Here is a 22829-nt window from a genome sequence, read left to right as displayed (position 1 = left end):
TCTGTTTGTCTCAGCTCTTGGCTATGGACTGGTGTGTCTGGCTATGGCTTATATCGCTTCTCTAATGGGCTCTGTGTTACAGGTATGGACTATTCCATTTATGTATAATAGCTATTTGCAAATACTGTAACAATAGCCATGTGATAATGTTATGCTATATTTCTGTGCCTATCTATTTAGATGTGTTTTTGGCAGTTTTTGTACATACTGAAAATTCTATTCAGTTTATTTGTGTAGCATGATTAACAATTGACATTGTCTCAGAGCAGCTTCACAGATGCATTTAAAATCTAATCATGTGTAGCTCTGTCTTTTTCTTTGCACCCATAGCTCTTTTCACCTGGAATGAGAGTTCCATGAGTATTCAAACCTATAACAGAATGTGGTACTCTGAAGAAGTCCAATCTGTTAAAGTTAAATCTGTAGAATATTTAGTAGTAGAATAAGTCATCTTTCCCATTCAGACTAGCATTTCTTTTTACATTATTTGCATGATTAGACTGTAACAGGCAAATAAATATTTTTTGTCTGATCACCGTTTTAATCAGCTTGCTCTTCAATCAGTTCTATTGAATTTTGTTTTCTGATTTACTTATGCAGTTCTACAGCATAATTATACCAAAGCATGGTTGAATACTCCATTCCGATTGGTTAAATGGTATGCATACATATAACTACTTATAAAATTAATATGTTACAGCTAGTGCTAAATGTCTAAGTTTATATAATGTGCTTATTATTGTTTCGATAGTAACAAATAATTTGAACAAAGAAAAATTTATAATTGTTAATTTGTTAGGATTTCATTGTTATTGCTTTGCATTTGGGTATTTTTGTTTGTTTGTTTGTTTGTTTTTGAATGAGTAAGAGACAGAGAGAGAAAGAGGCTGATGAGGGACTAATTGTTTATCCATGTTATAATTTAACTTAAAGCAGGATCTAGCTTTAACCTGTCTCGGACTTTCCAAAATATTAAAACCATGTACTGCTTTGTACATTAATAAACATTCTTACATTTTGCAAATCACTTTGCAATAAGCATGATAACATGTTCCAGTCTGTCCTGTTATACAAAAAATGCACTCTGCTGGCATGTCATTTGTGTGCTATTCTTTAATTCCTTATGAACTAAATATGTAATGGTAAATGGTTTAATACAATCCAAAAAAAATGGTTTAATACAATCTTACAACGATGTACACTATAGTAAAAGTTTAAAAGAGATAAAATGATAAAAGAAATTCTAAAGTGTTTAAAATCTCCTCTGTAATGAACAGTAAACTGCATGCCTTACTTTGTCTTATTTCTTACATTCATGTGATCCTTTCAGGCAGCACTCAGTATTTTTGGGATGGTTGGTGGGCCTCTTCTTGGCCTCTTCTGTCTAGGCATGTTCTTTCCTTGGGCCAACTCTGTTGTAAGTGAATTGTTGCTCTCTAAAAGTAGAAATATTTGCCTCACTGAAGCATTAATATAATTAAGCAATATTACACAAGCAAGAGTGCTCTTGTACTGAATATCAGCACAGCTGTAATTGGGCTCTAGGTACAAGGCTGCACGTAATCACAGCCATGGTGATATTCAGTACAACAGCATGATTGCAAGTATGATATTGCAATGTTACTTTTATACAACAGATCTAAAAATAAGAACTTTATAAGGAGTAAATTACATAATATGGTAGCTAGATCGAGCGTTGTGTTTTATCATGCCAACACAAAGACTGAGGCACCACCCAAAACTAGTGTAGTAATGTTTCTATGTATTAAAACAGACAATGGGACTGAAACATAGTGAAATGTTACTGTGGTTTTATAAAAACATCAGCACTCTTCAAACACTGGTTGTCCAATCCCAACAGTGGGCCACTACTAATTGATAATAACTGAAAATAATAGTAATAATACAATTTATTTATAGGTGCCTTTCAAGTCACTCAATGTCACCATACAAATTCAAACAAAAAACAAATAAAAAATAACAATAAAACAATATTAAGAAGAAAAACTGTTAACTAACATTAAACACAACATTGTAGATGATGGATAAACAAAAGTAGCAGAGCTCATTAAAACATTTGTTTTATAGAGGATGTGCAAAACCCAGGCATATGTGTTTGTGTAAATTTCCAGGGAGCAGTGACTGGCTTGGTATCAGGACTGATTATGGCTTTCTGGATTGGAATTGGCAGCTTCATTTCCCGTATGGAAGTACCAGGAACACCCATATTTAACACCACAGTCCTTCATGACACAAGAAACACAACTGCTATCATGACTACAGTTATTACTTCCATCACAGCAAAACCCAAGTAAATATAATGTTCAATATTTTCTTGTCTTTTATTTGTTGGGTTCTTTAGCATGTGAAATCTCTTCTACTTTTGGGTTTTCCCATTGTGGTCACCACAGAGAATCATTTGTTGTGTCAGTCAGCTGTATGGTCTGGTCTTTATCAGCAATCATTTGAAGACTTTGACAGGAAGAAATTAGTATTGGGTCTGTGGTGAACTCAAAATTTGCGCCGACCCATTATTTCCTTAGAAGCTTTCCTGGACTGAACTGGACTTAGAAGGACTGACACATTTGAATCCCCCTCCAACACTATGTACTTTGCTCTTTTTACACCCGGTCTTCTGCATACAGCCTATCTACCTTCCTTCTCTCATCACGTCTGCCAGTTCTCTACCTTTTACTGTCATTGTACCAAAGTTGAGTCCATATTCTCAGACCTATACTCCTGCCTTTGCTCTTCTCTCTCTGTCTATGAACCCTTCTCCCTCCTCTTCTTCCTTGACCAACAGTAGACTAGTTTCTGGCAGTACCATGTAGGTGGCGGTGGCAGTCGTAGTTAACCCGGGCCTCGACCGATCCAGTGTGGAATTCACACTGACGGCTCGCATGCATAGATTTGATACATTTTACGCTGGTTTCCCTTCCTGACGCAACCCTCTCTATTTATCTGGGCTTGGGACCATTACATAAGTCACTGGCATACAACCCCTGTAGCTATTTTTGTATAATCATTTCATTGCAAATCAACTTAAACACAGCAAAATGTTTATAGAAGGCTATTTTCCAAACATAATATTATTAGTAAGCATTATTCGATTTTTTAGGGCCTGAGCACCGAATGGTGCGAAGCCTTATTGTTTTTCCTCGGGAGTATTAATTATGATTTTTTTTTTTTTTCCCCCCCCACACATTGGCCAATTGGGGTCCCTTAACATGCTCGAAAACTCTTGAAATTTTGAACACATGTTCGAGTCGCGCGACACTAGGATTGGACAAAGGTTGGAATACGGGCGTGGCAGGGGGGCTCTGTAGCGCCCCCTGTAATGCAAAAACAAACATTGGTGCACAGATCGGGCAATTATGTACGCACATGTACGAGAGTTGGTACGCATATAGATCTCATCGACCCGAACAACTTTCGCGCTCTAAACTATGAGCTCCGCCCAACAGGAAGTCGGCCATTTTGGATTGTTTTATAAGTGCATGCGGTGAACTTTTAAATACTCCTCCTAGGGAATTCATGCGATTGACATCAAACGTTGTGAACATGATGCCGAGACATTGCACTTGCTAAATTGCGAAGGGATTTTTGATATCTCGAACGGTGCTGCCATGGCGAGGCGACTAAGTTATGGCGGATTCAGAGAAACAGGAAGTGTCTAATATCTAAAGCAAAAAATGTCTTATTGGAAAGACACGCGGTGTGTATGTTCGGCCAAGGATTCCGATCGCATCGATGTGCTTATTGTGAATCTCGGACATAGCGCCACCAACAGGCACCAGGAAGTGTGTCAGTCACAAAGGTGGATTTTTTCACAGTTGCATGCAATGGACTTTTAAATACTCCTCCTAGGGGATTCATGCGATTGACACCAAAAGTGGTCAACATGATGCTTAGAGGTTGTAGATGATAAATTGCGTAGGGATTTTTGCTATCTTGAACGCTGTTCACATGGCAAAGCGTCAAACTTTACTTTCTTTTTCAGGCATATTTAAGGCTTTTGGTGTGCTTAGATTAACTTGAAATTTGACACATGCATCACATTTGTCGGCTGTTAAGTGTGGACAAAAAGGTCAGACAAAGGTGTGTCTCTTAAGTGGCTCACTAGCGCCCCCATTTGTCTAAAATGTGGGGTTTCATTTACCTACAGTCCCCAAATGGGTCAGTAACAACATAAAATAGTTCACTGATATTTACCCACTTGATGCACTTGCCCACCGTGCATTGTTTTCTGGAAGGCACCGTATAGCGATGAACAAACGTGCGAAGGCCCGTCATCGCTGCTTGCAGCTATATTTTTGTTTGTTTTTGTTTTGTGTGGTTTTGTGATGTAATATTTACAGTTCATCACAGTTTTAATATTTATGTAGACATTTAACTGGGGTCGTTTATTATTTACCCAATTCTAAGTTTATTTCTAATTTATAAGGTAAGCATGTTTTTACCCTGTTGTCCAGTTTTAATACAAGGTTCTTCAACTGAATTAAGTTTATTGAACTGAACTACATTTTCTTGTGAGTTAGGAATTAAAAAATAACCCAGTACTGTGTCTCTGCAGGCCCAGTGGACTGCAGGCCCTCTATTCGTTGTCCTACATGTGGTACAGTGCTCACAACTCAGCCACAGTTGTAGTGGTAGGACTGTTGGTCAGCTTTCTCACTGGTATGTGAAACTGTTTACACAATTTATTACATTCTAGGATAAATGTAAGTGTTTTATATTTTCCAATAAATATAACAACTATAGAGATACAAATACAATGTTATGTACTTTATCCTATAAGAAAACCCAGCTAAAAAGCTACATTAATGTTTGCAAAATGTTACAGCTACTGTAAATTAAAAAGGTGTTCCAGATTATATAAAAAATCCCTTATTTGACTTTTTGCCATTAATCCCCCTAAAGTAATCTATATATATATATTTTTTTTTTTTTTTCAAGTTTCAATGTAAAAAAAAAAAAAAAAGTACAATTTTGGTGATGGTGATTACGTAGGTATGACTTTAAACAAATTAGCATATCGTGACGTCACTGACTGGGTCTTCAACCCGTGCCTTCGGTCGCATCGTTGCAAACCTCATTTTGATGCAGGCTATATAGACCACAAACAAATTTGTTTGAACGGTGCCCGCGAACATTTTGTTTCAGCCATCATTACCAAGCGCGAACCGTTGACTGACAGTGAATGAGAGTATGAGATGAAGCGAACGCACAGGCTATAGTGTGACATCCGTTAACCAATAGTGTAAGCATAGATGACGTCACAGGTTTTTATTTAAAAAAAACGTAGCCTTCATTTGTATGTAGGCCTAGGCAATTTATATATTTACAATACTTACTAAAATATAATTAATAATATTTTATTGCTTTTGTATTAGTTGTTCGAAGAGTAAAAAAAAAATATTGGTCGGTCTTAACGCAAATTTACAACCGGCAAGTCGGTCGGACTTCATGCAAAAAAAAAAATAAAAAATTGAGTCGATCCTAAATTGACTGGGTTGGTCGGGTTACGGCAAACAAGAATATTTTTAAGGATGACCTTATGAATCCTGTCATTGTCATCTTGGAATATGCACATTCCATCAGGGAAGAAAAAATTAATTGATGGAAATACCTGGTCATTCAGTATATACTGTACATGTAGTCAGAATACCTCATTTGTTTGGGCACATAATGTTTCTAAACCAAGACCTGACCAACTGAAGCAACCCCAGATTACACAATGCACCAGGGATGATGGGTACATCACTTCATCCACCTCCCGTTTTTCTGACCACATTTCTTCTTTAAAGGCGATGGTTCAACATTATCCTTCCAGGTTTTAATAATGCTTTGGGTAGCACTTAACCTAAATTAAGTAGTTTCAGCAATTGCTTGTTGCAGGCCAATAATTTAACCCTTCTGAAGAATAACACCTTTTCCATGACCATAGGACAAATCTATGAGTAAAAGGCATATGGCAGGAATTAAAAGGAATCGGATGGTCTAAAAAGACTAACTCCCATGTGCTACTGTACATTTGGTGAAAACCTGGTACTGCTCATCATTTGGTTAATACCAGGTGTGGAAAGCATGTAGAGATGCAACTGTGAAGACTTGAAGCTTGTAACTGCTTCTATGAATAGAGTCTGTATAATATAAATTCATATAAATATTTCAATTTTAAATCAATTGGAAAAAATGTCCAAAACTAAATTGAAGAACTAATAAAGTGTGTTCTTTCCTGAACCACAGTGTATAAATGAAGGTAATTGTATTTCTGAATGCACTTCTACTCTGTGCTTATGATCAGGACCCTGGAAGGAGAAGGACTTGACCCCAGGTACAGTTTACCCCGTGTTGGGAATGCTGCTTTTTTTTCTGCCTGAGCGCTACAGGGAGAAGCTTTGCTGTGTTACTCCTCTGGAGCACAAGGTAAGTTTACCAACCTAACACTCTTTCCCTTACATAGTCTTTAATATAATCCTTGCATCAAATGAAAACAGAGAGAATCTTTATCATACTGAAGATCAAGTCCATCCTGAAGGATTTGCATATTATGTTTTATTAATTTATTAATGTGCCCTTTCACAGCACACTGTGGTTATTGCAAAGTGTTATATAAAGCACACTAATTCTGCCTTATACAAGTGATTTCCCAAATTCTAGTGTAACTGTGCTGTTAATGTTCCCCTGTGAAGTGTCAGACATGTCCTTTAACTTCTCTCAAAAATTACAGCAACAAGCAACATATTGGCAACATACAGTAATAAGCAAAGCACTAAATATATACCAAATCTTATATATAAATACACGTTTAATGAATTTCAGGGTGGACTTTTCCTATAACATCGGCATTATTGAAGCAGGTTTTTCAAAGTATCCTGAGACCAAGACTGAATTCTATACAAGCATAGAGAGTTTTGAACCAACAGGGATATAAATGGCCAAAAAGCTAACCAGAAACAAAAACAATTGTGAGATTGTTGTAACTAAGTTCTTGTATGCTGGAGGTACTGAAAAAATTTCTGTATTTTCTAAGTCAATTTTCCATCTATTTTGCATATGCAGTCCCAGGCTCTGAACAGGCAGCCGTATGAAAACAGACCGAAAGAGACCAGCATTGTCCAAGTTCAGGATGAACACAAGAACGAACAGGAGGAGTCCAAAACCTCAGAGGTCTCTTGCAAGCTGGTGAATGTGGAACAGGAGACAGCTTTGTGATTGTTCCCTAAATCCTTTATATAACACATGCTCAAGGCCATATTTATTGTCTCATAAACCAAACAATTATGACTATCATGATGTCAGAAAAGTCTGTTTCTATATAGGTTAACCGTTCAGGTGTAACATTACACAATTATAACGGTTGTTATATGTTACATTGATAACGCAATACTAACAAATTTAGCACTAAACTCACATAGGAGGATGTGTGTGGATTGCACAATTCATTTTCTGTATAAATAGAAAAATCTGACATGACGTGAGTTGACCAATTAAGTAAACATTAATTAACAAGTCTCAACATTTGCATGATTCATAGAAAATAATGACCTAGGTCAAAGTGAGTAATCACATCTTTATACCTGATCTGGTTTATTTGAAATATGGTCCCTAGACAAAAATCAGTAGCTTGTGCCATTTCTTTAAACACTTTAATAACTGTGCAAAAACTGTCATGTCATGTTTGGCTAATACTTCCAATTTTTGGTGTTTCAGTATAGTATTTTGATGGGACATGAAGCACAAGAGGCAACACCTGAGTCTGGAAAATGACTGACAAATACAGTTGTAGTTACCTTAGTCCAGGTGTCTTTTTGTTTAGTAACGCTAGTCCATTATTGGTGAATGTGGTATGTTTTGACTGGGTAACATTAATGTATCTGTACTGCTCGGCAGGGGCAGTTCTAGGCCTTTTTTAGGGTGGCTTCAGCCCCCCTGTCTGTGGTCTCAGCCACCCTAAAACTAAAAATTACATTAAAATGCAGGACATGTCGTCGATGGGAAAGAAAATTTATTTATCAGTTTGATCCAAGAGCGATGTTTTTTACTTTGCTTTTATGCACATGCGTTGTAGTCTTTCGAAAGTGCGTCATCAGCTGTCTGCTTTATTAGAACGGAGAAGCACAGGTACGCGCAGCGTGCACGCGCAGTCAGAGCTGGAGGCATTTATCTATAACGTTAATCGGTGGAAAATCGAAACCGAATATTCTTATTACCAGAGTTGTAGCACAAACAAAATATTAAAGCAAACAATCCATTCAATACTAAATAAAAATAACATTTATTGATTTGGTTTTTGTCTTGTGAATATTAACATTAGCTTTTTTTTTCATATTACATTTTTTTACTCCAGAACCTCTTAATGTTTGAATTACTTGAGCAGACTTCAATAATATCAAATAAGATCGTAATCTGAAATTTATGGGACTCCATAATCGATGTTTAGAAATGAAGGATGTTGCTGTTGGGGGACTTGTATTTGACGTCAATGCAACAATCAATTGCTTAATTTGTTCTTTAACTCCAAAACTTGGCACTTACTGTTAATTATAAAACTCCTTATAGAACTGCATTACATTTGCACTCTGCTAATGTGGAAATAATTTTTTGGCAGTACAAATGTGCGAATATAAACTTTTCCACTCACCATAGTTAATGGTTTATGAGATAACAATGTTGTATATCAGAAATTACTATATTACTAAAAATGTGAAGATTGGACAATAATAGAAATCAAGTTGGCTAAAATGAGTACGAAACCACAGGCTATGAAAGTATGTTAAGTGGCTTTATCTGTGTTGATTGTGATATTATTTTTTGCTTTGCTAAACACGTGGTGTATGTTTAACGGACTAAATGCAGTCATCACTTATACTGAAAACTGCTGGCCTAGTTTTCAGTATTTTTTTCTGCCTGATCAGCTAAAAATATAACACACTTTATTTTATATACCTAGGTCTTTAAATTCACAGATTCTCTCTGCCTTAAGACCTTAAAGCCATCCTATGGGGCATTTCACAATGGGGTTTTTCTGATTTGTGCTGATTAGGCTTTGTGTTTTTGAGAGTGTGAGATATGTTATGTTGTCCCAATGTGAAACAGCATTTGTGATGTATTAGCTGTTTTTCTCTTGCAGTTTTTATTTTAGATTTATTTCAGTGTGTTGTGTGGTGTTTATTGAATGGACCTCAAATTGTTGTTCCTCTCCAAAGACCAATATAAGATGTTTATCTGACTTTAGATTTGACAGTTTGTAATCTGTCTGTATTTTGTTGCAAGCAGTACATTGTTGAGATTAGATACAGTTTGTTCTTTCTGAAATCTCTGATGGGACCTAGTAAATATTTGTGCTTTAAAAAATTACAGTTGAAGGACAAGTGCTTGAATTGACTAAAGCAGTGTTTCCCAACCCTTAATCTAGGGCATTATTGATTTATTCTACAGTATCTGCACAATGGTGCATTCAGTCTGTTACTTCGAAAGTCTTTAGTTTAATGGCTTTTTTTTTTCATTTAGAATGACTAAATGCATAAGACTAATTCTAGCTCCTGTTTGTTCTTTGGATAAGAATATTTAGACCCCTAATAGCTACAATGAAATAATTGGGAGTTTAGACTGAAGTTCACTGCCAGAGAGTCATCATGCCAACTAATATGTAACACTGACTTTATCTTGTCTTCTGATGGATTGATAGAAATGACTATTAACTTATAAACATTTCTTGTCCTAGAAATCTGCATGCTGTCTGTCCATCATCTTTTCATACCTGATGTTACTTGAAGTGTATGCACTAGTGCTTTCTTTCAGCATCTTAATTTCTCTGACACATCAGTTTTATTTTCCCTGTAACAAATGCACATTATTGGGTCATACTTCTTATTTTAACAAATTTGAAAGTAGAAATACATTCCAATAATTGTTTAAAAAAGATCTTATGCTGAATTAGCTAACTCTTTACATTGTAATCTAAACATTATACCAAGGTATTGTTTATTTATCACCTCTGAAGTCCGGAAAGCACTTTGCCACTGTGTGTCACTACTGCCTCAATGCTTTATTTCTCTGTACATTTTTTTCAAATTTGCATTTAATGTGTTAAGAAAGCATAGCACTCAAGTAATTACAATCCAAGGCATAAGATTTGTATAATAAATATATTATGAAAAGATTTATTTTTATAGATATTTTCACATTTATATATGGTTTCCCATTTAGTCATTCCTAGTGTGCATCTCTCTTTATGTACATTTTTATACACACACCCTGATCAGCCATAACATGTAAGGCCCAGGTGAGGTAAATACCATTGTCTCCTTCTTGACGTTGATGTTCTGGAAGCCGGAAAAATGTACAGCAAATGTAAGGATCTGAGCATCTCCACAACAGCAGGTCTTGTGGGGGGTGATCCTAGTATGCACTGGTTCAAGGAAAGACAACTAATGCACACGTGACAGGGTCATTGATGCTTGTGGCGAGTGAAGGCTAGTCCATGCAGACAGATCCTACAAAAGAGTTTTGAATTGCTGTAAAAGTTCATGCTGGCTAATATAGAAAGGTGTCAGTAGAAACAGAGCGTCACATATATACGCATGTATGTGAAAGTCAGTATAGTTTTACTGCCTTGGTTATGCTTTCACCCTGTTTGTTTCTTTGGTTGAAGTTTCAGAGAGATTTCAGGAAGCACTATGAAGAGGCATGTGTTGGAGCTAGGGATGGTGCAATGGCAGTGATGACACTTTGCACACTTACTCAGTGATAACAATGACACTTTGCACACTTACTTGAGCAATGATAGCGATGACATTTTTCACTCTTACTTGAGCAATGATAGCGATGACATTTTTCACACTTACTTGAGCAATGATAGCGATGACATTTTTCACACTTACTTGAGCAATGATAGCGATGACATTTACTTTATGCTCTTGAAAACCAATCAAATCTCTTTGTAATGAAAACTTAAAGTGTTTTTCATTGTGTACTTTTAAAAAAATGAAATGTTTGCTTGGGATTTGTAGTGTTTGTTTTATTCAGATTCATCACCCTTTTACCTTCACTCATTTATATTTTTTAAAATTATGTGAAATAAACATGAATATAAATGTAGTACAAGTATGAATGTGGATCTAATATGATAGACATGCATAAGATAATATGGGCCATAATAATACTGCTGGTGTTTTGTATGTGTTGTATAGTTTTCCTTAATAAAGATGTCCATTTATCAATTTGCCTTTTTTGACTAACATAGCTGTCTTTTTACTGTCACTTTTTGAAATGAATAAGACAATTAAATTAACAATAAAAGGCCAAAAATGAACACTTGTTCACATTTCTGAACACATTGATTATATACTTTTCAGAGACCATTTTGAAATTAACATATAATTCTAGATTATATAACCAAAACTCATATTTGAAAATTTAATACTGATTAAAAATTCTTACAGCGTATGCTGTAATACCCATTGTGGTAGAAAATACCTGAAGTTACAATCTTTACACATGTTTACACAAGCCATGGCTGGGGAGAACGAACTCCAGAGACCAAAGTGTTACATGCAATCATAGATCAGAAGACAGGGATAGTGTTTTGTGACTTATTATGTTTAAACAAAGATAAAATACCAAAAATATCATAAATGATTATATGATTAACAGGAAAGGAAATACACATATGGTAAAAATGTAAATCTACTAAGACTTTAACAGCTAAATCATCTCAAACTTTTGGTCACAAATCTATTATTTTCTTACATAAAAAGGCATAATCATGTGTCATAAATCAGTTCAGATGAAGCAGACCTTCCTCTATGCATTAAATCAGGCCTTCAGTGCTTTTTAACACAAGTCAAACACAAATATCTGGCAACACTAAGGAAGAAACAACATATGGGTGTGTTGGCCAGGTTTTCACATTACTTTGTGTGTAAATATATGGTAGTATATAATTAGTGTTCATATTTAAATTCACATTCTGTTTCCAAAAAAAAAAGAACATATTGGTGGGTCATTAAAAAAGATAGTCCTGCAAAGATTAAATGAAACTAGACTTCTTAACCATTTGAGAGGTGCTCAAGAAACATAACAGCCTATCAGCCAATTGAATTTTATATGATATTGAACCAAATATTGATTTCATTTTGTTTTGCCTTTTTTTCTTACACTATTTTAAAATCACTTCCACTTCACTGTATCTACTGCTTTGACTATTGTTTTTTTTTTTTTTTTTTTTTTTCATTTTGCATATGCAGGCATATTCTGTGTTTGCTTAGTAGAAATAAAGTTGGCTCTGTAGCAATTTTTTAGTAGCATTGGTAGCAATTACTGATTAGAAGCAAATCAATCTAAAAGTGTGTGGGTTTATTTTTAAGAAAATTACCTTTTCAATTTTTCCCCTGCACAATTTTGACAAACTTCCGAATATCTTGTGCCATTAATTCTGGTTCTTCCATGGCAGCAAAATGGCCACCTCTGGGCATCAGAGTGTAGCTCACAAGTTTATGGTACTTCTGCTTGGCCCACAGTTCTGGAGTGTGCACCAACTCATTGGGAAAAATTGCCAAACCTGTTGGAACCAGAACTGGAATTCTAAAGATACATAAAACAACAAAGAAAAACAAGCATTGAAGAATACTCTGGTAATTAAATTGAAGCTAGCACAGATATTCAAACAGATTAATTTCCTGACATACTTGTTATGTGGCTGTAAACCTTTGCCAATGTTTTCCTTGTAGAAACGCATAGAGGGGATGATTGAATTGGTAGTCCAATAGATCATCACATTGGTCAGCAGGTCATCAAGAGAGAACTTCCTGTAATGAAAGTAAAATGTGATCATATATTAATGTAAACTAATCAGAACTAATTGAACTTGTCTAGCCCTTCTTGTAGAGCACAAATATCCTTGAAACACGAACAAAACTATTGAAGAAATCTGACCTTGCTGTGAACTTGATCCTGTTTGTATAGATATCATGTTAAATATAGGACAAAGCCCATAAAGCATAAAAGCTAAAGCCACATAACAAATCCTTAAAAACATACATTTGTAAGCCTCCATCCTCAAGGTTTGTGAACTCTAGATCAGTCCAAGTTGAAAACTTCTCTAGGATATAGGCCATCAAACCAACAGGAGAGTCATTTAGACCACGCCCTATAAATTAGAATACAAACAGCAAGAGAAAGGGTTGGTACCTTACATTAAGAAAAAAAATACATAAATATCAGTCCTTAATAGCAAACATGAGGACATCAAAAACTACCATTTTAAAAGCATCTGCTGCAAAATAATGACTCAAAAAGTAGTGGGCAGCTTTCACACAAGTGGGTGTTTTTTTACCAGCAGTATCAGGCTTGGTGGCTTGTATGTGCAGATATCCTGTTTCCTTCAGTCGATTTACAACTAAATTCTGCATGAGGGGATAAATTTTATTTATATCATGATGAGTGAACCCAAAGAGTCTTGGGAAGTAGTGACCCAAAAGCATGGATAATATCATGGTCAGACTTGTTTTTTCTGGTGGTGCAAAGTTGACATGCAGACCCTTTACAATCCTGAAATAACAGGAAAAAAACAAAAGTGTATATTAATGTGATCAAACAAATGATAAAAATCTTTGTCAGTCATCATTAATTAGGTCAGCAAGTATTTCATACAAAATCGAAAAAGCTCATTAAAGACCCAGTGAAGCTGTGTTTTCTGGTATAAGACCAAGTTTGAGATAATAGTTTTTGAGACAGATGACACTGACTGAAAACTACAATCAACAAACAAAATCCAAACAACCTGAAGAACCTTTCATTATTCACCCCTTCTTGCTAGATAATTACAGAAGCAACATTTTAAATTTTGTATTATTTTAAGCTCTGCTGACAAATAATGAATCTGTAATTCTGGGGGGCGTTAATATTTCTACAAATCACATTATATGGTTACAGTGATGTGATTTTGGCATGTTAAAAAAATTGCATGTAGTTATATGTATGTTTTTATCAATATTTTCCAGAAATAGTCTTACCAAACTATAGCTAGAAATGATTCTTACTTGCGCTCTAGCTGAGCCATGTTAGTAGTGATTATCCAGCCCCAGTCTCCTCCTTGAACGTAAAACTGGCTGAAACCAAGTCGCTTCATCAGCTTGAGGAACACTCGTGCTGTGCACACTGAGTCGAAACCTATTCCAAACAAAGCATACACACTGACACTGAAACAACACATCATATACAATGTAACATAAGTAAGACAAAACCCAATCCAAGCACCCAATCTAACAAGTGATTAAAGGATCAATATGGCTCTCTGTTAGTTCTGCGATTTTGAACTAACAGACAAAGCCTGAGCTGATATGAACAGAAATACATGAATGAAGCAAGCATTGTTAGTTTACTTACCTTTTTTATGTGGTGCCTCAGAAAAGCCATATCCAGGAATAGAGGGACAGATGACCTCAAAAGTGATGTCACCTGTTCTCCCTGTCTCCGTGAGGAGTGGCAGAATGCCATAGAATTCATAAAAGGAACCAGGCCAGCCATGTACCATCAGCAGAGGTATGCTACATGCTCCTTCAGGCAGGTTCTTGGGTTTCACATGGATATAATGGACATCAATACCTTAAAAAAGACAAAATTAATATATCAGACTTCCATAGCTACTGTGATACTATACCCATGAATTTAAAGGTCAATGCTGAATAAAAATAAACAAATGCTATAAAAACTATAAGCTGTAATTTGTTAATTTACCTGGACCTTTATTTAACAAACAAAATGACAAATTAAAAATTTTCATTGTTTTCACTGACAAATATTGAATTTGTTAAATATGAACGAATTTGCTGCCAAATTGATTCCTGAAATACAGTTAACAGCTTTTTTATTACTTAAACATAACAATGTATTTAAATATTGTTGAATTTCAGCTTTTAAAATTAAGAACAAGGGTTTTCCCCCCCTTTAATTTACATTTTTGTATAAATTTAGCCAAAAGAAGTAGCAAGATAATTAAATATTCCTTTATGATAAAATTTGCTGAAATAAAACATTTTAAAGCACAGCTGAACATTGGACAAGATGTGAGCCTTAATGAAAGCGCAGAAATCGGGCCAGCAGTCTGAGTGAGACAGTAGGCCTGGAGACAATATCCTTTTGAAACAGAGCCTGAATAGACCGATTAATGTTTTTTATTGGGGAATGGGAGAAACAAATGTGACCAATTTCAGTATCAGCAGAATTCAAGGAGTATTCAGGAGGCTGAGGGCAGGTGTATTTTTAGCATCCATAACCACAGCATAGTCTTTAGGAGAAACTGGAATACTATATTTAGATAGAAATTCAGAATAGGTTGCCATTATACTGTGTTAAAGAGTAAATAAAAACCAGATACAAACATGCCCATAATATAATCCCACCTCCAACAATGAATGACAGGTTTAAGTATAGATATTCGAAACGCAAATGCAAAAGGATCTGCAATTGCATTTGAGTTTTGGCAGGCTCCATACGTGACAAGTAGGAAATGCAATTGCAAACGTAATTTGAAATTCCTTTTTAATTTTGTCCGCAAAATCACTCCATAGGCTTGACTGCATAGGCATAGAGTGTGTACACTTGACGAGCATGCCTGCTGTTGAGATCTGTCTCCTATTGAAAATGTATGGTGCATCATGAAGAGGAAAATCAGACAACAGTGACCATGGACTGCTGAGTTCTCAAGTCTTTTATACAGCAAGAATGCAACAGTTAATATTTTAAGTTCCTAAACGACTAAAAAGTTAATAATCATTTCAAATCAACTCAATTCAAGTTTATTTGTATAGCTCTTTTTACAATTGACATTGTCTCAAAGCAGCTTTACAGAACATAAACATAGCACAAAATTACTGTATAAAGAATAATATAAAGATTAATCATGCCTCTCTCTCAATTTTTTGTGTGTTGAAGGAATTTCTACAATTTCCTAAAATTTAAAATTGAAATCTCTGAAAAACTTTTTTCTGTCCTTTTTTCTGTTAAATAAAAGCCCAAGTAAATAAACAAATTACAGATTTTAATTTTTACAGCATTTTCAAAAAATGTCCAAACTGTTTTGGAAATGAGATTTGTGCATTATATAATTATATCTTAATATGATATTATGATTCATGAATATTAACAGATGGTTTTTACATTATCTACAGCTCAGCATTCTGATCATTATTTATATCAATGCTAATGCATGCAGTTAAGGCATGTAGACACCTGATCATTACACCCATATATGTTGAACATCCAATTCCAGATTTTGTCCCCCTTTGCTGTCATATTCACTGTCAATCTTCAGGGGAAAGCTTTCCACTAAATTTGGGAGTGTGGTTGCGGGCATTACAAGAGCATTAACAAAAAGAAAAGGGAAATTGTAATGCTACAATGGACAAACACATGCAATACAATTATGTGCTTCCAACATTGTGCTAACAGTTTTGGAGAAAGCGTTTGATGGCCAGGTGTCCACTAGCATTTGGTCATATATTGTATATACACACCTTCAATTTTGGTTTTAAAGTGGGGATACTGGTTCAGTTTATCCACTTGTCTTCTCCAGTCAAAATCATTCCTCCAGTATGAAACAACCTTCTGCAGGTAACTGGAGTTGAAGCCATAGTGAAATTTGCTGTCTTCCAGAGATGGAACAGGTCGTGTCTGATCAATACGATGATACAAGTCCTAGAGATGACAGACCAAAGAATAACTATTAAAGCATATCAAGTACATGGACATGCACATATACACAATGGCTAAAAAATAATCAAGTATAATATCATATGGCACCTTAAAACTACTTGTACAGTTATAAACTTTAGCTTTTTTCCTAGACAAAGTCAACATATACAGTACTGTGCAAAAGATTTAGGCAGGTCTGAAGAAATACTGTAATGTAAGAATGCTTTAAAAAATGTTTTAATTGTTTATTTTTATCAATTTACAAAATTCAAAGTGAGCAGACAGATTAATCTAAATCAAAACAATATTTGGTGTGACTACGCTTTGGCTTCAAACCAGAATCGATCCTTAAACTTGCACACATTGAAAACTTGCAAAAGTCAGGGATTTCGAAGGATCAGTTTCCTGTGTATGATTAACCAATTAGACCAAGCAGTGCTAATTTCATATGTATGTCATTAACTGAAACAGAAACAGCTGTATAGGGGCTTAAACTGCAGGAGGGACAACCAAACTCTGCTACTAAGGTGGGGATGTGGAAGACAGTTTCATGTCACAGGTCATATACCATGGCAAGACTGAGCACAGTTCCAGCAAATTAGTACCAGATCAATAAGCTCATGACAAAGGATCAGTATAAACATATATAATGTGTTGCAGGGTATTTTCCAGAATCAGTTACATACTTTTACTCAGATTAGTGACCTACAAGAAAATTGTGGAGCTATATTTCATAAACCATTAGAGATCTTGCTGCACTCAGATAGCAGGTCTACTACTGTTCACATTTTACACTATGTAACTATGGTAAATTAAACGATTTCTCTAATTTTTGGTTAAATATTTAATTACCGCACGGTCACGATAAAGCTACAAACTATGCTGACTTGAGTAATAAATGCTGGTTTGAAAATATTTCATAATATTGAAAAAATCATTTAGCAATTATCAGTTTACTTCAATCTCTTCTTGTGTTGTCTCTACTCGGAATGGCCGAATGCTGTCATCTTCAGGACTTTCCAGTGGAGTTCCCACACCCCACCAGCCATCTTCTGTGTTTAAACACTTTTGCCTTTTTTTCAGAAGAATGAGAACAACCACTGTACCTAATACTACTGCCAATGCCAGCTCCACATACATTTTGTAGCTGTGGACAATAAAAACAAATACAAATTCAAACTCGTGATTTTGAGTACAAAAGTATATCATGCAACCAAGATGTGCCTTGCTGAATGAAAAATAACAAGCAAGTACTGCACTGTACTGATAAAGCACCTGCAACAGAACCTACTTTTTGGTTAAAAAAAGTTAAACCTACATATATTTTAAATGCATATTGTGCATGTATGACATTGTCTACTATATAAGAGTAAAATAATAAAGAATGTTTGAATTTCTAAATATTATGTAACACCACATTTCAGACAAAAAGCATGCAGAAAAGAAGAAAATGGATCTGTATTTCTTTCTGTTAAATAATTTAAACAAATACTTTTTAAATACAATATCTGTTATTTAAAATTTAATACAAACTACACCCTCAGGCTAATAGAAACTGCACAAAAGTGCCAAGCAAGATATATTTAACCAAATATTAAGTGTTATTTATGCTATGCAATGTTTTAAGTTGTTTAATACATATTAGAAGTAAATATCAGAAATCAGACCTGACATTCTGATCTATAGTCTCATATTCATCTTTTGTTCCCAAAGCATATTTTCCAGTTTTATCACCTTAGAAATCAAAAAATTTGGGTACTTTCAGTAACATACATAGTTCATAAAAAGAAAGAATGTTTTAGAAAGAAAGATTCTAGAAAGAAAGGGAAGTCGTGGCCTAATGGTTAGAGAGTTTGACTCCTAAACCTAAGGTTATGGGTTCGAGTCTCGGGCCGGCAATACCACGACTGAAGTGCCCTTGAGCAAGGCACCGACCCCCCCCAACTGCTCCCCGGGTGCCGCAGCATACAGTAAGTGTGTGTTCACGGTGTGTGTGTGTTCACTGCTGTGCGTGTGCACTTTAGATGGGTTAAATGCAGAGAACGAATTCTGAGTATGGGTCACCGTACTTAGCCGTATGTCACGTCACTTTCATAATCACTTTTTAATCAACAAGGTGACTAAAGACATAAAAAGGTTATGATATTTTTTAATTATGTATGAACAGATCTGTACCAAATAACCTAAATATGGAAATATATTGTAAGGAAAATGTCATGGTGCATGATGTAAAAAATTCAATAATGCTTGAGCTTTCTACAGAAAAGTTTTGTCACAGAGTAGAGTAACAGAGCAAAGTTACTGTGTTGCCCAACACTGTCACCAGAGGAGTGGCTGGATAAGATACAGATAGGAAACACACACCTTACTACCATACACACCTTACTATTGTTGGGCATTTATCAAACTGCTTATTTTTACTAGCTTCACAGCATTTAAAAGATGCCCTTATTGACAGTGGCTTACAGAAGAGCCACATTCTCATGGTAGGCCAGAAAGTCATGAAATAAGAGCATAATCCTGAACATTTAATGAAAACCAATCAACTTATATAATTGCCATTAATTTAAAAAATTGGAAAGAATTTGTACATTTTTGCAAATTCAGCTTAAATGTTTTTTTTTTAGTCTTCAACAAATATTTAAACTTAACTCAACAAAACTGATAAATGAGCCCCAATGTTACATTCAGTAATTATTAATACAACTTTTTAAAGCCATTCCTATATCTAAAGCTAAACCTTAACCTCAGTAACCAAAAGGAAACATTTTAGATAGATAGATAGATAGATAGATAGATAGATAGAAAGATAGACAGATAGATAGATAGATAGATAGATAGATAGATAGATAGATAGATAGATAGATAGATAGATAGATAGATAGATAGATAGATAGATAGATAGATAGATAGATAGATAGATAGATAGATAGATAGATAGAAAATTTAATTTAACTTAAGAAGCAGTTGTGATGACCAGTCAAATGTTGAAACAATTCCCCACAGGGCCAAAACAGAAAAATACACAGCATTAAATATGCAGTTGTCTTTAAATATGCAATTAAAATACAAACCATTAAATACACAATTGTACTTTGCACAAAAATGTCTGCATACACACACTATACAGTGTTTCTCTGTCTATAAGCCTTTGAATGAATTAATTAAACTGTCAAAGGTAAAATACTCATTCATTTACATATTGCGTTGAGCATAATCGAACAGAGCTTTTTTTTTTGTAGAAAATTTAAAACACCAGAACGTTCATTTGTTTTTAGTTACACTGTGTGGAAATGCCAACAATGGTGTTAGCACTGTTAGCACTATAAACAAGAACAATACATAAAAACAAATGAGCAAAATGTAATTCAACATTGCATTTTTCGGTTTCTGCATTAAATCTTATAACTGCTAATAATGCACAAGTACTTGCTAGGATTATTCAGCTATTAAATATAATTTATTAATATGAATAATCTAACAGGCAGGTTACAAAAAGCTGCAAATAGTATTTTACTCACCTGCCTCAGTCTCCCTGGAGTGCCGTGGACGTTCTGAGCAAAGTCCAATACAATGACCTTGTAATAGCCAACAGAGGGTCAACAACACTATGGCTAATTGTATACAGTCTAGTCTTAATTTTTTAACTCTAAACTTTGTGTGCATTTCTGAAGTGCAGAACTCCATAAATCTTCACAAAACTTTAATCTTCAATTATTTATTTTACAATTGAAATTGTTTTCTTCATTATAGATATACACTGTCTGTACTTAATTCATTTTTTCCATATTTTCCTTTCCCCAGAAATAAGTTTTCTCGTTTTAAACCAAAAGGTTTTACTTAAGTCTCATTCCTTCACAAATTTTCCTTTTAGTTTCATTCCTCCACAATTTTTCGTTTCCAGTAGTCCTCTGGCTTGTCCTCATGGCCTTTTACAGCATGATGGAGCACCTACTGTAGCCATAAGGCAAAAGTGATAACTAAGAGTCATATAAAAAAAACATCAAAATTGTGGGCCCATGGCCAGGAAACTCCCCAGAACTTATTGAGAACTTGTGGTCAATTCTAAAAAGGCAGTTGGACAAACAAAACCCCACAAATTCCTACAAACTGCAAGTGTTGATTACAGCATGCAACAATGGGTTGCCATCAGTCAGGATTTGGCCCAGAAGCTGATTTTAGCATGCCAGGGCAAATTTCAGAGGTCTTGAAAAAGAAGGGGCAACACTACAAATAGTGAGTATTTGCATAAACTTAACTGTCAGTACACTTTGACACTTATGAAATGCTTCTAATTCTACTTTAGCATACCATATTATATGCTTGAACTTTCTACAGAAAAACTTTTGTCACAGAGTAGAGAAACTGAGCAAAGTTACTGTGTTACCCAACAAAGGAGTGGCTGGATAAGATACAGAGTTTACACAACGGAAAACGCACACGCGCTCACACACACACATACACACACACGCACACACACACACACACACACACACACACACACACACACACACACACACACACACACACACACACACACACATACAGCTTACTATTGTTGGGCATTTATCAAACTGCTTATTTTTACTAGCTTCACAGCATTTAAAAGATGCCCTTATTGACAGTGGCTTACAGAAGAGCCACATTCTCATGGTAGGCCAGAAAGTCATGAAATAAGAGCATAATCCTGAACATTTAATGAAAACCAATCAACTTATATAATTGCCATTAATTTAAAAAATTGGAAAGAATTTGTACATTTTTGTAAATTCGGCTGAAATGTTTTTTTAGTCTTCAACAAATATTTAAACTTAACTCAACAAAACTGGTAAATGAGCCCCAATGTTACATTCAGTAATTATTAATACAACTTTTTAAAGCCATTCCTATATCTAAAGCTAAACCTTAACCTCAGTAACCAAAAGGAAACATTTTAGATAGATAGATAGATAGATAGATAGATAGATAGATAGATAGATAGATAGATAGATAGATAGATAGATAGATAGATATAATATGCAGTTGTCTTTAAATATGCAATTAAAATACAAACCATTAAATACACAATTGCACTTTGCACAAAAATATCTGCAAACACACCCGGACACACACTATACATTGTTCCATTGTCTATAAGCCTCTGAATGATACACATTAAATTCCCTAAATTAAACTGTCAAAGGTAAAATACTCATTCATTTACATATTGCATTGAGCATAATCGAACAGAGCTTTTTCTTTTTGTAGAAAATTTTAAACACCAGAACGTTCATTTGTTTTTATTTACACTGTGTGGAAATGCCAACAATGGTGTTAGCACTGTTAGCACTATAAACAAGAACAATACATAAAAACAAATGAGCAAAATGTAATTCAACATTGCATTTTTCGGTTTCTGCATTAAATCTTATAACTGCTAATAATGCACAAGTACTTGCTAGGATTATTCAGCTATTAAATATAATTTATTAATATGAATAATCTAACAGGCAGGTTACAAAAAGCTGCAAATAGTATTTTACTCACCTGCCTCAGTCTCCCAAGAGTGCTGTGGATGTTGTGAGCAAAGTCCAATACTGTATCTCTCAGGACAATACTGTATCTCTCAGTACTCTCAGTACAATGCTGTATCTCTTAGTACAATACTGTATCTCTCAGTACAAACTGTATCTCTCAGTACTCTCAGTACAATACTGTATCTCTCAGTACTCTCAGTACAATACTGTATCTCTCAGGACAATACTGTATCTCTCAGTACTCTCAGTACAATGCTGTATCTCTTAGTACAATACTGTATCTCTCAGTACAAACTGTATCTCTCAGTACTCTCAGTACAATACTGTATCTCTCAGTACTCTCAGTACAATACTGTATCTCTCAGTACAATACTGTATCTCTCAGTACAATACTGTATCGCTCAGTACTCTCAGTACAATGCTGTATCTCTCAGTACAATACTGTATCTTTCAGTCCTCTCAGTACAATGCTGTATCTCTCAGTACTCTCAGTACAATACTGTATCTCTCAGTACTCTCAGTACAATGCTGTATCTCTCAGTACACTACTGTATCTCTCAGTTGTTACTGTTCCTGTTACGGTACCTTCCCCTTTTAGTCCATATCGTGACG

At 35.0% G+C, this 22829-nt stretch overlaps 2 protein-coding genes across 4 annotated transcripts in view; one reads left to right on the top strand and one right to left on the bottom strand.

Moving 5' to 3' along the window:
* The window catches only part of slc5a6a (solute carrier family 5 member 6a), a 21705-nt gene extending 10477 nt beyond the window's left edge, over positions 1-11228 (top strand). The window contains exons 11-16 of the mRNA XM_060866933.1: positions 15-82; positions 1331-1417; positions 2133-2311; positions 4574-4677; positions 6308-6429; positions 7066-11228. Of these exons, the coding sequence (XP_060722916.1) occupies positions 15-82; positions 1331-1417; positions 2133-2311; positions 4574-4677; positions 6308-6429; positions 7066-7218 (713 nt within the window). The 3' untranslated portion in view covers positions 7219-11228. The remainder of the gene's footprint in view (positions 1-14; positions 83-1330; positions 1418-2132; positions 2312-4573; positions 4678-6307; positions 6430-7065) is intronic.
* ephx1 (epoxide hydrolase 1, microsomal (xenobiotic)) lies at positions 10366-22829 on the bottom strand. Of its 3 annotated transcripts, XM_060866937.1 has the most exons (10): positions 22228-22829; positions 17659-17848; positions 16524-16704; positions 14395-14613; positions 14049-14178; positions 13343-13557; positions 13048-13156; positions 12696-12815; positions 12383-12591; positions 10366-10502 (listed from the first exon to the last, which is right to left on the bottom strand). In XM_060866937.1, the coding sequence occupies exons 2-9, from the start codon at positions 17839-17841 to the stop codon at positions 12387-12389; spliced, it is 1362 nt and encodes a 453-aa protein (XP_060722920.1). In that variant the 5' UTR covers positions 17842-17848; positions 22228-22829; the 3' UTR covers positions 10366-10502; positions 12383-12386. The 3 variants fall into 3 exon arrangements, with proteins under 3 accessions (XP_060722920.1, XP_060722917.1, XP_060722918.1); XM_060866934.1 differs by lacking the exon at positions 10366-10502 and having other exon boundaries at positions 12213-12591; positions 22228-22828; XM_060866935.1 differs by lacking the exons at positions 10366-10502; positions 22228-22829 and adding an exon at positions 20223-20279 and having other exon boundaries at positions 12213-12591.

Source organism: Tachysurus vachellii, chromosome 3, assembly GCF_030014155.1.
Source record: "Tachysurus vachellii isolate PV-2020 chromosome 3, HZAU_Pvac_v1, whole genome shotgun sequence".
Lineage (NCBI taxonomy): Eukaryota > Metazoa > Chordata > Actinopteri > Siluriformes > Bagridae > Tachysurus > Tachysurus vachellii.
The sequence above is the reverse complement of the archived record's forward strand: the minus strand, read 5'-3'. Positions and strand labels throughout refer to the sequence as shown.

Excerpts from the sequence above, each read along its gene's own strand:
- ephx1 (XM_060866937.1), bottom strand. The coding sequence starts at position 17,841 with ATGTATGTGGAGCTGGCATTGGCAGTAGTATTAGGTACAGTGGTTGTT. Across the intron at positions 14,614-16,523 it reads CTTTAAAACCAAAATTGAAG|GTATTGATGTCCATTATATC; the intron begins GTGTGTATATAC and ends GTCTTTTTTAAG. Across the intron at positions 12,816-13,047 it reads GAGGATGGAGGCTTACAAAT|GAAGTTCTCTCTTGATGACC; the intron begins GTATGTTTTTAA and ends CTTTCATTACAG.